General features: G+C 49.6%; 1 protein-coding gene across 2 annotated transcripts in view; it reads right to left on the bottom strand.

Annotated features, from left to right (window-relative positions):
* The window catches only part of pak5 (p21 protein (Cdc42/Rac)-activated kinase 5), a 52,267-nt gene that overhangs the window by 29,677 nt on the left and 10,090 nt on the right, over nt 1-12,500 (bottom strand). Inside the window, exons 1-2 of one of the 2 annotated variants that reach the window (XM_084699999.1) lie at nt 6,978-7,385; nt 401-624 (exon numbers count right to left, since the gene is read on the bottom strand). In XM_084699999.1, the coding sequence (XP_084556125.1) occupies nt 401-624; nt 6,978-7,032 (279 nt within the window). In that variant the 5' untranslated portion in view covers nt 7,033-7,385. Of the gene's footprint in view, nt 1-400; nt 625-6,977; nt 7,386-12,500 lie in introns of those variants that run through there. The other variant, XM_084700000.1, reaches the window with a different exon arrangement.

Here is a 12,500-nt window from a genome sequence, read left to right as displayed (position 1 = left end):
ACAAAAAGAGGGAGAGAGAAAGAGGGGGACAGAAAGAGGGAGAGAGAGACAGAGAGAGAGAGAGAGAGAGAGAGAGAGAGAGAGAGAGAGAGAGAGAGAGAGAGAGAGAGAGAGAGAGAGAGAGAGAGAGAGACAGAGAGAGATACAGAGAGAGAGAGAGAGAGAGAGAGAGAGAGAGAGAGAGACAGAGAGAGAGAGAGAGAGAGAGAGAGCGAGAGAGAGAGAGAGAGAGAGAGAAGAGAGAGAGAGAGAGAGAGAGAGAGAGAGAGAGAGAGAGAGAGAAAGAGAGAGAGAGAGAAAGAGAGAGACAGAGAGACAGAGAAAGAGAGAGAGAGAGAGAGAGAGAGAGACAGATGTGTGATGCCAGCGTGGTGGCACTGAGTCTGTCTATCTGCTCTACCTTCATGGGTGCCAGTTGTATGGGGGTGATGTAGGACGGGTCTACCATGGGTTTGGGTCTGTTGGCAGTGTCTGCCAGGAGGCTCTGCCATTGCTGAGGCAGACCAGTGAACTTCTGCTCGCGGGCGTCGAAGCCGGTGTGGACCCGGTGCTCAAAGTTAGACGGAGCCGAGATCTCCAGCCGCTTCTTCTTCTTCCCAAACATGCTGGAAAACCCGGACAAACCTGGAACACCACAGAAGAAGACATCTTAGGAGCTGTGTTTTCCCTGGAACACCACAGAAGAAGACATCTTAGGAGCTGTGTTTTCCCTGGAACACCACAGAAGAAGACATCTTAGGAGCTGTGTTTTCCCTGGAACACCACAGAAGAAGACATCTTAGGAGCTGTGTCTCCCTGGAACACCACAGAAGAAGACGTCTTAGGAGCTGCGTCTCCCGCAAGCAGTTTTACAATAAAGCCACATCCACAAGACTCCAAGTGCGTTTAAGGAGACATTCCATAGCAGGGGTGTGTGTCGGCGTTTGGACCATTCCGTAAGGATAGCTTTGTGTAAATGTGCTGTGTTGATGTGCTAAATGTACTGTTGAGGTGAAGAGGCAGAGAAGCTGGCTGAGGAGCTGTGGGAGTAAAGAGATTCAACACCCTCCAACGTCCACGCTGACATATTCACACACACGCACAAACACACACGTGAAAACTCACAGCCTTGAGAAGATTAGTTAGCATGTAATGTTTGGTGCCTGTGTTCATATAAACAAGGGTCTTAACACTTGTCATCACACACTGGGCTGTAAAGGGTGGAAGATTTACTGTCCTAAAGCTTGTGTCGTAATTCCCACCGCTCAAGACCGCCCGGTCCCAACACAAGCTCTTCTCCTGCCTGGCCCCCCAGTGGTGGAATCAACTCCCCACCTCCATCAGAGACACAGACTGTCTCTCCACCTTCAAGAGAAGGCTCAAGACCCACTTTTTTCGGGAGTACAACGGTACTTTGGAATGGTTTGCTCAACCCAATGCTAGTTTCCTCAAGGATCTGAATGACTTGCTAGACTGTTGCTCTTGTTGGTTAGTGGTAGCTGATTTAAACTGTTGTATTCTATTTTAGTTAATCCTATTTGTATTGCTTTCCTACAGGTACACTTGCACTTATAGATTCATGTTGTTTAATTGTAACTTGCTTAACTACATGCTCTTTTTTTTCTTTCCCTTAAGCACTTATTTTTTGGTTGTTCACAATATGTACTTCTTGTTTTTGGCTACCCGCAATGCTATGGGGCTATCTTGTTGTTATTATCAGTGACCTATGCACTTTGTAAAGCTCTCTCTTGGAAGTCACTTTGGATGAAAGCGTCTGCTAAATTAATAAATGTAAATGTAAATACCATTAGCAGCAAATGAACTTTAAGGTTTAAACCAAAGAGGAGGGACAGAGAGATGTTTTTGAGCCAGTGTGCTGACTATGAAAGGCATGGGCCCTATATCTGTGTCAGTAAGATGAGTGTTTCAGACACCAGTGTGAGTGTGTGTGTGTGTGTGTGTTCGTGTGTATGTGTGTGTGTGTGTGTGTGTGACAGGTCCCTGGTGAATGGTGGGTGTGTGGAGGATGAGTGTCCCCAGCCAGAGACAGATGATGTCGTCAGGACGACTCTGCTGCCTCGCTCATGAAAGAGACGGTTTGTGTCTGTCTCCCTCCCTCCTTGCCCCTCCATCTCGGTCCCGTTGTCCTCTGAGAGAAACAAGCTTCTGTCTGTGGGACTGCTGCTGTCGTCGGTGCCGGCCCAAACCCACCAGGATCCACACAGCACACAGTCATGTGCCCACTTACAAACCAGGCCTGTCGTTCACAGCACCTGAGGAGCACAGTGTTCCTACGCTCCAGCAGGAACCCACACAGTCCTCCTGGCCAGATGATCACAATGATGAATGAAATCAATTTCATTTTGTTTGATCACCCCTCCCCAGAGAAGATTCAGCCAGCTGATTTAGTGGACTCAAACACGAGAGATAGGGATGGAGGGAGGGAGGGAGGGAGGGAGAGGGGGGGGGGAGGGAGGGAGAGAGAGAGAGAGAGAGAGAGAGAGAGAGAGAGAGAGAGAGAGAGAGGGAGAGAGGGAGGGAGGGAGGGAGGGAGGGAGGGGGAGGGAGGGAGGGAGGGAGGGGGAGGGGAGAGAGAGAGAGAGAGAGAGAGAGAGAGAGAGAGAGAGAGAGAGAGAGAGAGAGAGAGAGAGAGAGAGAGAGAGAGAGATAGAGAGAGAGAGAGAGAGAGAGAGAGAGATAGAGAGAGAGAGATAGAGAGAAGTGAAGGAAAAGAGAAGCTGAGAACAGGTGAGGGAGAGGAGGGGATACACAGAGGCAGGGTTGAAGGTTGAAGGCTCCTTGGGGGCATGGACATAGTACAGCACAGTACATTATAGTACAGCACAGTACATTATAGTCCAGCACAGTACATTATAGTACAGTACTGTACAGTGCAATAGTGCAGTATAGTACAGTACACGAGGGGTCAAAGGGAGTCAGGTGGCTGAGCGGTTAGGGAATCTGCCTTTTAATCAGAAGGTTGCCTGTTCGATTCCCGGGACGTGAAAAATGACGTTGTGTCCTTGGGCAAGGCACTTCAACCTGCTTACCCCAGGGGGGAATGTCCCTGTATTAACTGTAAGTCGCTCTGGATAAGAGCGTCTGCTAAATGACTAAAGTGTAAAATGTAAACCACATCACAAAGCCTCCACCTGGGAATCCACAGTGTCACAGTCTCCCACACGAACAGAGATCAACATGAAGATCCGCTACCTGAACAGTAGAAAGGGTCGTAAACACGCTCACATCGCTCACGGCGTGTGCACAGTGAAGCATCTCGGGCACGGCTCTCTTTTCCTGTCAGAATCAGCCTTGGAGGGTCTATCCTCTCAGAGCGAGTCAGAACAGGGGAGGCTGGGGGACAGCACGGTGTGTCTGCTCGCTCACAGTCAGCCTGAGACAGCCAGAGCAGCAACCTCCACCTGCGCTACGACCACAGAGGCCCACAGAGGCCCACAGAGGCCCACAGAGGCCCACAGAGGCCCACAGAGGCCCACAGAGGCCCACAGAGGCCCACAGAGGCGTTCATTGTTGTCAGAATTTAGGCTTTCGTTGTTCTTCAAGTCTCTCTACTGCTAGTTCACCATCTTATCAATTCTAGAACACAGTTTCACAAAGCTAACTACGAGCTGGACGAGAACTTAAGCTCCTTGCAGCGCAAACACATCCCACACATGCCTTTCACACGTGTCTTTTCCCCAAATAACCTGGAAACGTGCGTGTTACTGCATTCCTCCAGGAGTTCCCCTGTACTTAACTATTTTCTGCTGACCTGCCAATCATCTCCTCTTACGCACTGCGGACATGCCAACAATCCTTTCTGCTATTGGCTGATCGCCAGCAAAATCTCCACATATTGGCCGAAGGTGTGTGACCCTGTTACTTTTCCTGTAGCTCCACCCTCTCAACAGACTCTGTCCTCCACTCAGGATAGAGCAGCAGAAACATGCATCGACACTACTGATAAAAGCCCTTCGAGGTCCCAAAATAGAACAGCCAGTGAATTAACAGAAGTGTGTGAAACCAACTCACTGGCTGACTGGCCTGAGAGGAGAGGAGAGCAGAGGAGGAGAGGAGAGGAGAGGGGAGGGGAGGAGAGGAGAGGGGAGGGGAGGGGAGGGGAGGGGAGGGGAGGGGAGGGGAGGGGAGGGGAGGGGAGGGGAGGGGAGGGGAGGGGAGGGGAGGGGAGAGGAGAGGAGAGGAGAGGAGAGGAGAGGAGAGGAGAGGAGAGGAGAGGAGAGGAGAGGAGAGGAGAGGAGAGGAGAGGAGAGGAGAGGAGAGGAGAGGAGAGGAGAGGAGAGGAGAGGAGAGAGGAGAGAGGGGAGGGGCAAGGAGAGGATTTTTCAGCATGATCATGGTTGAGGAGAACATTGTAACCTGTAACATGCTCACAGCACCCTGATGCTACACAGATACATGAGCAAGTGGACTGTGTATATGTTTATACATGTATGTATATGCGTGTGTCCATGAGCCATAGAGTGACAGAGGGCAGAGAATACGAGAATGAGAGAGAAAACACAAGAATACTTTAACATGTGTGTGAGCATGTAGGCAGCCTAACATGAACAACTGGGCTGTCATCATGCGTCTGGATGAAGCCCCTGACCTAGATGGTGAGTCTTGGGAAGGAGCTTAGAGAGGCTGGGTGGGCTTAGCGCTCCCTGGTCGGCCTGAACTGAGGAGAGACAGAGGGAGGACTGGCACAGAGAGATCTGCTGAGAGGCTCGCACAGGACAGGGACGCAATCAGGAGTCAGGTGGCTGAGCGGTTAGGGAATCGGGCAAGTAATCAGAACGTTGCTGGTTCGATTCCTGGCCGAGCAAAATGACGTTGTGTCCTTGGGCAAGGCACTTCACCCTACTTGCCTCGGGGGGGAATGTCCCTGTACTTACTGTAAGTCGCTCTGGATAAGAGCATCTGCTAAATGACTAAATGTAAATGTAATGTAAACCACACACACGCACACACACACACGCACACATGACATACTGTACTGTACCATACACTCTCCTGGCTGTTATATAAGGCCTACTGTACACTTCACAGAGAGACTTAGCCATCTCAGCGGGGTTTGAACCGGGGCAAAACGAACCATGTCGTGGAGACCTCCTTGAGGGGGGGGGGGGGGGGGGTCAGTGGCTGTTATGGCTGCCTACTTAGACAAGCTCTCTCCTGGTTTCTGAAGAGAACTGTATTCAAGAGCTCAGGCCTGGGAGCCTCTTCGGGAAGGCTAGAGGAACTACTTCATGCACAGCTTTTGTTGGCTGCCGCACAAGCAGCTATTGAGCAGTAATATATGAGCAGATTGTAAAGCACTTTATAAAGAACAATAATGTCTGCAAGGTTATTGCACCACAGAGGAACAATGTCACTCAGAAAGGTAACAGTGGTTGGTAATGAGAAAGAGACTGCACAACTTAGGTAAATATAGCGTTATTGTACGCACGCTGCGGAATTATATGTGTGTGTGAGTGTGCACACATTTATGTGTGTGTATTCAGTTCATTCTCCTCCACATATTATAGAGTCAATGAGAGACCAGGACTGACCTTTCCCTGTAAATGTGAGCCTTCCTCTGCTTAACACAGTCACTGTGGAACTAAAAAGCATCTTTATAGAGAGCACCGCAGAATCACACACCCACACCCCCACACACACACACACACACACACACACACAGGGCAGGGTTCCTGACTCCCAGGCTGACCATCTGTCACCCTCTGAGCTACGGCGGGCATCTCCCCCCCCTTTCCCAAACTGAGCAACAACAAACACATACTGTATATGTGTGTGTGTGTTTGCCCATGTGTTTTGGTCCCCAAGCACATGTTAGCTATGCTAAAGAAGGGCTGGTTAGTAACTGGGTTATAGACCCTCCCACAGCTCACTGAGTTTGTTCAATTAACATGCAAATGCAGTTGCATGTTTTCTTTAGATCTTCAGAACATAAATATAATTCTGTATCTGGGACAGAGCACAGTCACTTAGCAATGGTGCTCATACATATATTTCCTTGCACAGCCCATATCAAAATGAAACACACAGCCTCAGCTGTTATTATTAGGCAAATGAGTGGCCTTCCTTCAAGTCAGCCTCTCCCTGGCAACACAACCGTGTGCTGTAAGAGAAAAATAATAAATCCTTCAGTCATTTATATTTAAGCAGTTTAGCTATGGGTTCACTTTGTTAACCATCCCTCCTTAGGAATTCTAAAAGCATGAATCATTCATCAAACTCTTAAGAGAAAAACCTTCTAAAAGCAGTCCTAAGACATAGTCTTTGTCAGGAACCTTACAGGTCTGTTCAAAGCATGGAAGTCTGTCTCTCTGGCCAGACTGCATGCTGCCGGTCCAGAACCGTCCCTGTGCCTTCTCATCAGACGCCGTCTCTGCACTGAAGATGTGCTGGTTTGTTCCCTTAAGCTGTTCCCGTCGTGGTTCAACAGTCTTGTTTACATCAGCTGAGAGGTGTTCTATCCTAGTGAAGGTTTTTCATTCCGCAGTAAATAACAGTCTGGTTAGACTTTTTCTATTCTGCTGTTGACGTGTCTCTCATTATCTCCAAATACAGCTTTTAGTTCAAGGTGGGCTTCAGCAACAAGTATCTTCCTTTAAAATGATTTTTTTTGCTGTTCTTTTTAGATTGTACCATTTAGCAGGCACTTTTCCCCTAAACGACGTACAAACAGTGCACATGAAAAGTACAGCAGTAAAATAAAAAGGATCAAAAGTGCATAGTTGTGACAGCAGAGTTGAGGAATGTTCTGGACTTATCAGGGATAGTACAAAAAACAACATCTCAGCTATCAGGCACAATTCAACAATAATATCTCAACAACAGTGCAACGATAACACCTTAACTAAAATATGAGTAATACAACGCAACTTGTACTTATATCAGTGTGTGTATCCATGTAGCTTTGTACATTATTAAAAGGTCTGTCTAAAAAGAAAGCTATTTGTCCCTGCTCCAGCCAATCAGCAAGCTTACAGTACCTGGGAAAAGATTCACAGCCTCGTTCAGCCAATCTAAATACTCCGAATGAGCCATGGTGGTACAGCCTTGTCCCAGCACCAGATTTTAGCTATCAGTCATCCAGACCTGACGTTCCTACGGCAACCAACGTCCATACTCCAAGTCCACAGCGTTGTTAAACCAAGAAGGCTACAGAAAGAGCAAGATGTCAGACCACTCCTAAGAAAATGGCTGAGCGGTTATCCGAGGCAGAGGTACATAGGAGCCAGGTGGTGTTCCCAAGAAGTCAGTAGCCTGTGGGTGAGCGGATCCAGCTCCCTGTAGTGTCTGCCCCTGCCTGCACACTCTGATGACTCCCAATGGGATAGTGCCGGCCCGTGGAAAAGTGCCTACGGCAGCAGGGTGAGCAGACCAGGAGCAGGCAGAGCTGGGACACGTCCCCTTTCTGTTCCTCTCCCACCTTCCCTCTGCCGGCCCCGTCCTGAACCAGCAGCACTGACCTTCTCCAGCCTCCTTCAGCTCTTTACATCAGCTTGCTCCTGGTGCCACCACTGCAGCTAAGTGTGTGTGTGTGTGTGTGTGTGTGTGTTACGTGTCCTCTCTCCTTAGGACAGTGTGAAGACACACATACAGAATACATGCACACACACACACACAACTCCGGCTTCCTGCCAACCTCCATGCATGGACACCATAGGCCCACCCCCACCCACCCCCATCCCCCCATCCCCCCACCCCCATCCCCCCACCCACCCCCATCCCCTGATGCTCCTACCCCCACCCCCCCGCCTGCTCCACAGTCCCTCACACCCTGTCTCTGTTATTCTTTCTAACACAGAAAGAGAGAGAGAGAGAGCAGAGACAAGGACAGAGAGTATGAAAGAGACAGAGGAAAGCAGAGGAAAGCAGAGAAAAGCAGAGAGAGAGAGAGAGAGAGAGAGAGAGAGAGAGAGAGAGAGAGAGAGAGAGAGAGAGAGAGAGAGAGAGAGAGAGAGAGAGAGAGAGAGTAAGAAACAGCAGAGCGTAGAGACAGCTTGTCCAGTTAGTAGTATGACCGGCAGCTGACAGTCAGGGCACTGAGCAGTGACAACCAGGAATGGTCACTGTACTCCACACCCACACACACACCCACACACCCACCCACACACGCACCTCCATACACACATACACACTATAAGATCATGTACAACAGCTCTCATGCCTCTAAGGGATCAGAGGGGGAGCCATGGAGAGTTGGTGTGTGAGTGTTCTGGCAGGAGGCATTCTCTGCTGCCACACCCCTCCAATCCCCTCGGATAAAAATACACATGGCACTTAGGGCTGGGACAGTCACACACACACACAGACCAATAACTTTGGCATATCAAGTCGGGGGTTGAGGGGGCAGCTGCAATCTAAATACAGAGTGTAATCTAGAGTTAGACCAGCCAGCGATGGTTTGGAGAACACATGATTGTGCCTGAGTTATGGACACTGGGGACAGAAGGCATCGCTACAGTAAACAAACGAAAAAGTGGTTCAAACAGAATCCTCCCAAAAAATCCTGAACACATAGTTGGTGATTAACATAAGCTATAATAAGGTAGCGATAAGGGTCATGCAAAAGGAGGGATGCCGTAACGATCCAGTAAACGGGACTCCTGCTCTTGGAAGCCTGTTTCGAGATCTGTGCTCTCTCATGGCTGATGGGGGACAGCTCTCTGCTATGTGATGTGATCCTGAAGCAGGCACAGATGACTCTGTGAGGTGCCCTCAGATCTGAGGCTTCATCTTAATGAGATCTCTACAGGCCCTGGGACCGGAGCAGAGCAAACCAGCTGAACTGTCTTGTTGTCTTGTGTTTGTTTGTGTTGGTGTGTGTGTGTTTGTGTATGTGTGTGTATCTACTAGGTTTTTACCTAAAAGGCCCACAGTACAACTCTGTCATCCTTGAATGCACTCTCTCCAAACACCTTCACGTGGAATCAAGAAGAGCACTGTAGACACCTTTTGAGTACTTTCCAATGGATGCTGCTTGTCTTTCTAGGTGCAAACTGTAAAGGGTATCATATTGAAATGTAGTCGCGTAACGCTATTAAACTGCAGAGCTGTGTCCTCAGTCTGCTGAGTGAGAGAGGACCCAGGAATGTCAACAGACATGGATACCGACACAAAACAAGCCCTTCAACCGCTGAATTGGTTTATTCAGTAGTTCAACATGCCGCTCATTCACTTCAACACTACTGAGAATTTCACGAGTGTGGCTTGTACTGGTTCACGTCAAACTCGTCAAACTTCCCCTTCGGTTTGGATGGAAACGAAAAGGCGAATCCAAAAAAACGGGTCAGGGGGGATTATCGGCATTATTGTGCGCCGCCTCCGCCCTCAGAGGGGCTGGACGTGACCCTGCGTGGTGACGTCTCTGTGGGCCCGGGCAGCCCTGCAGGGTGGGCGCAGTGTTGCATCACAGTGCTCCGAGGAAACAGCACACCTCTCTCAGAGAAGCCCACTCTGGCTGCAGCTATATATACAGTCTGTATGGATCACAAGACTGCACTGACTTCTCCCACGCTGTGTGAGACAGAGCGGACAGGGAGCAGTTCCACTGCCCTGGTTTCAAACGCACCGCACGCGATCCGCAGCTGCCGTGGCCAAGATCAAATACGACTCTGATCAGATCAGAAACATATGTGGCTTCACATGTTGAACAGGTGCCTCCGTGCATTACTGTGACATACAGCACGTCATGTAGTATTGTGAAATGAGCACAGTATACGGCGCTACAGATCTCTCCCAGCCAGTCTGGAAAGCCAGGACGGAAAAATCACCATGATCGGCATCATCATCATCCTCACCTCCATCATCATCATCACCATCATCATCATCATCATCATCATCATCATCATCATCATCATCATCATCATCATCATCATCATCATCATCATCATCATCATCATCATCACTATCATCATCATCATCATCATCACTATCATCATCATCATCCTCACCTCCATCATCATCATCACCATCATCATCATCATCATCATCATCATCATCATCATCATCATCATCATCATCACTATCATCATCATCATCACTATCATCATCATCATCATCATCATCATCACTATCATCATCATCATCACTATCATCATCATCATCATCATCATCATCATCACTATCATCATCATCATCCTCACCTCCATCATCATCATCATCATCATCATCATCATCATCATCATCATCATCATCATCATCATCATCATCACTATCATCATCATCATCACTATCATCATCATCATCATCATCACCATCACACTCCAGTCATCTCCTCACAGAGCATGGGCTCCTTTAAGAAGGCCTTGCCGCCCATATGGTGTTTGTTATCTAGCCTTGAGGCTAACATCAGCACACAGACACCACCACCACCAGCACACCTCCAGGAGATGACGAGAAGCACTTCTTCCTCCCTCCCTCACCGCTTCTGACTTCCAACAGTCAATGTTTTTAAAGAATAGATAAGCGGTCACTGAGACACTAGGAGTCTGGCTGTGTTGGGAGGGAGGAAGGGGGGGGGGGGGTGTAGACTGTCACTGGGAGCCCACTGCACCCAAGGGGAGGGGGGAGGGTGTAGACTGTCACTGGGAGCCCACTGCACCCAAGGGGAGGGGGGAGGGTGTAGACTGTCACTGGCCCACTGCACCCAAGGGGAGGGGGGGATGTAGACTGTCACTGGGAGCCCACTGCACCCAAGGGGAGGGGGGAGGGTGTAGACTGTCACTGGGAGCCCACTGCACCCAAGGGGAGGGGGGAGGGTGTAGACTGTCACTGGCCCACTGCACCCAAGGGGAGGGGGGGATGTAGACTGTCACTGGGAGCCCACTGCACCCAAGGGGAGGGGGGAGGGTGTAGACTGTCACTGGCCCACTGCACCCAAGGGGAGGGGGGAGGGTGTAGACTGTCACTGGCCCACTGCACCCAAGGGGAGGGGGGAGGGTGTAGACTGTCACTGGCCCACTGCACCCAAGGGGAGGGGGGGGGGTGTAGACTCTCACTGGGAGCCCACTGCACCCAAGGGGGGGGGGGGGGGTCGTAGACTGTCACTGGCCCACTGCACCCAAAGGGAGGGGGGAGGGTGTAGACTCACACTGGGAGCCCACTGCATTGACGTCCAATGAAGTGCTCAGTACCTCCATCCAGGAGTCGCCTATTTCAAGTGTATCTACACACACAGTGTGAACACACACACACACACACACAAGCACACACACACAAGCACACACTCTCTCAACCTCCCCTTGACCAGGCACTCTCACTTCATTCCTTTGTGAATGCGAGCTAAATGAACCCTATCTCAGAGCCCACACGGGCACAGTTGATCATGGAAAATGCTCTCAAACAGTCTGTCTATTGATGCTGCTTAGAGCCATAAACAGACAGGAATCTTGAGATTATTACTGATAACTAGAACACTGTACAACGTAACTCCATAAATGACAACGCCTATAAATTTGATAGAGTACAGAATGTAATTGGGGCCATATTCCCTTGCTCATTGTTCAAACACACCCTCCTTCATGAAGCATGGAACATCTGTGTAACGCAGCTGCGCTAACAAACCACTAATCACGGGTCAATACTAGCAGGTTTAGCTGTCTGCTGTGCTTAGCCGCCTTTAACTCTGCCTCTCCCTAACTCTGTCTGCTTCTAACTGTGTCTCTTCATTTGTCTCTGCCTCTGTCTCTCCCCGAACTCTGCCTCTAACCCTGCCACAGCCTCTAACTCCTGTCTTCATCTCTATCTCTGCATCTTTTTTGCCTGTTCTTCGGCCTCTCTCTGCCTCAGCCCATGCCCCGACTCCTGCCTCTATCTCCCTACGTGCCCCTCTCTCCCACTTCCACCTTGGTGGTTTTCTGGGCTAAAAGCACTCAGGGTCCAACCCAGTCTGTTTTCAAAGCCTCCTTTCCACCCCATTATCCAGACGAGCATGTCAGCATCTACGGACTCACACGCAGTCCCTAGATGTTAATTATTGATGAGTGGATTCCCTTTTTTGGAGAACAAGTGGGGTGAAGTATGCCATGTTCTCAGGGTGGGGCTGTAGAGCCACTGCACGTAGGGCCCGAAACAGGTAACGTTGTTCATTCTGCTGAAGTTAATAGAAGTCGTTTAATAGCAGAGATGTCTTCTGCTAGAAAGTGCTGGAGTTGTTTTAGAGTGGGTTTAAATAGAAGGTACTCTGTGATATGTGTGTGTTATAATTCGAAGCTGGGGATAGTGGCTTTAGCCCAGGGGCATTGCATAACACAAGCAACATTTCACTGGGTCAGCTACTGTAGTGTAGTGTACCTACACAGGAAAAGAGAGTGTGTGTTTGTGAAGAGAAAGAGAGTGGGAGAAACTCGAAAGAGAGAGAGAGAGAGAGAGAGAGAGAGAGAGAGAGAGCATTAAATCTTGGCGCTCTGAACAATGGCCATTAAGGGCATCCGAAGTATCACAATATCACAGCAATGTTGAGCACTTCTCTGCTAGCTGGGGGGCCAGGGCCTAGCGAAGGCCTGGCC

The sequence above is a fragment of the Hypomesus nipponensis genome, chromosome 6 (assembly GCF_054491055.1).
Source record: "Hypomesus nipponensis isolate SF chromosome 6, ASM5449105v1, whole genome shotgun sequence".
Lineage (NCBI taxonomy): Eukaryota > Metazoa > Chordata > Actinopteri > Osmeriformes > Osmeridae > Hypomesus > Hypomesus nipponensis.
This window is presented reverse-complemented; position numbering and strand designations above follow the sequence as displayed.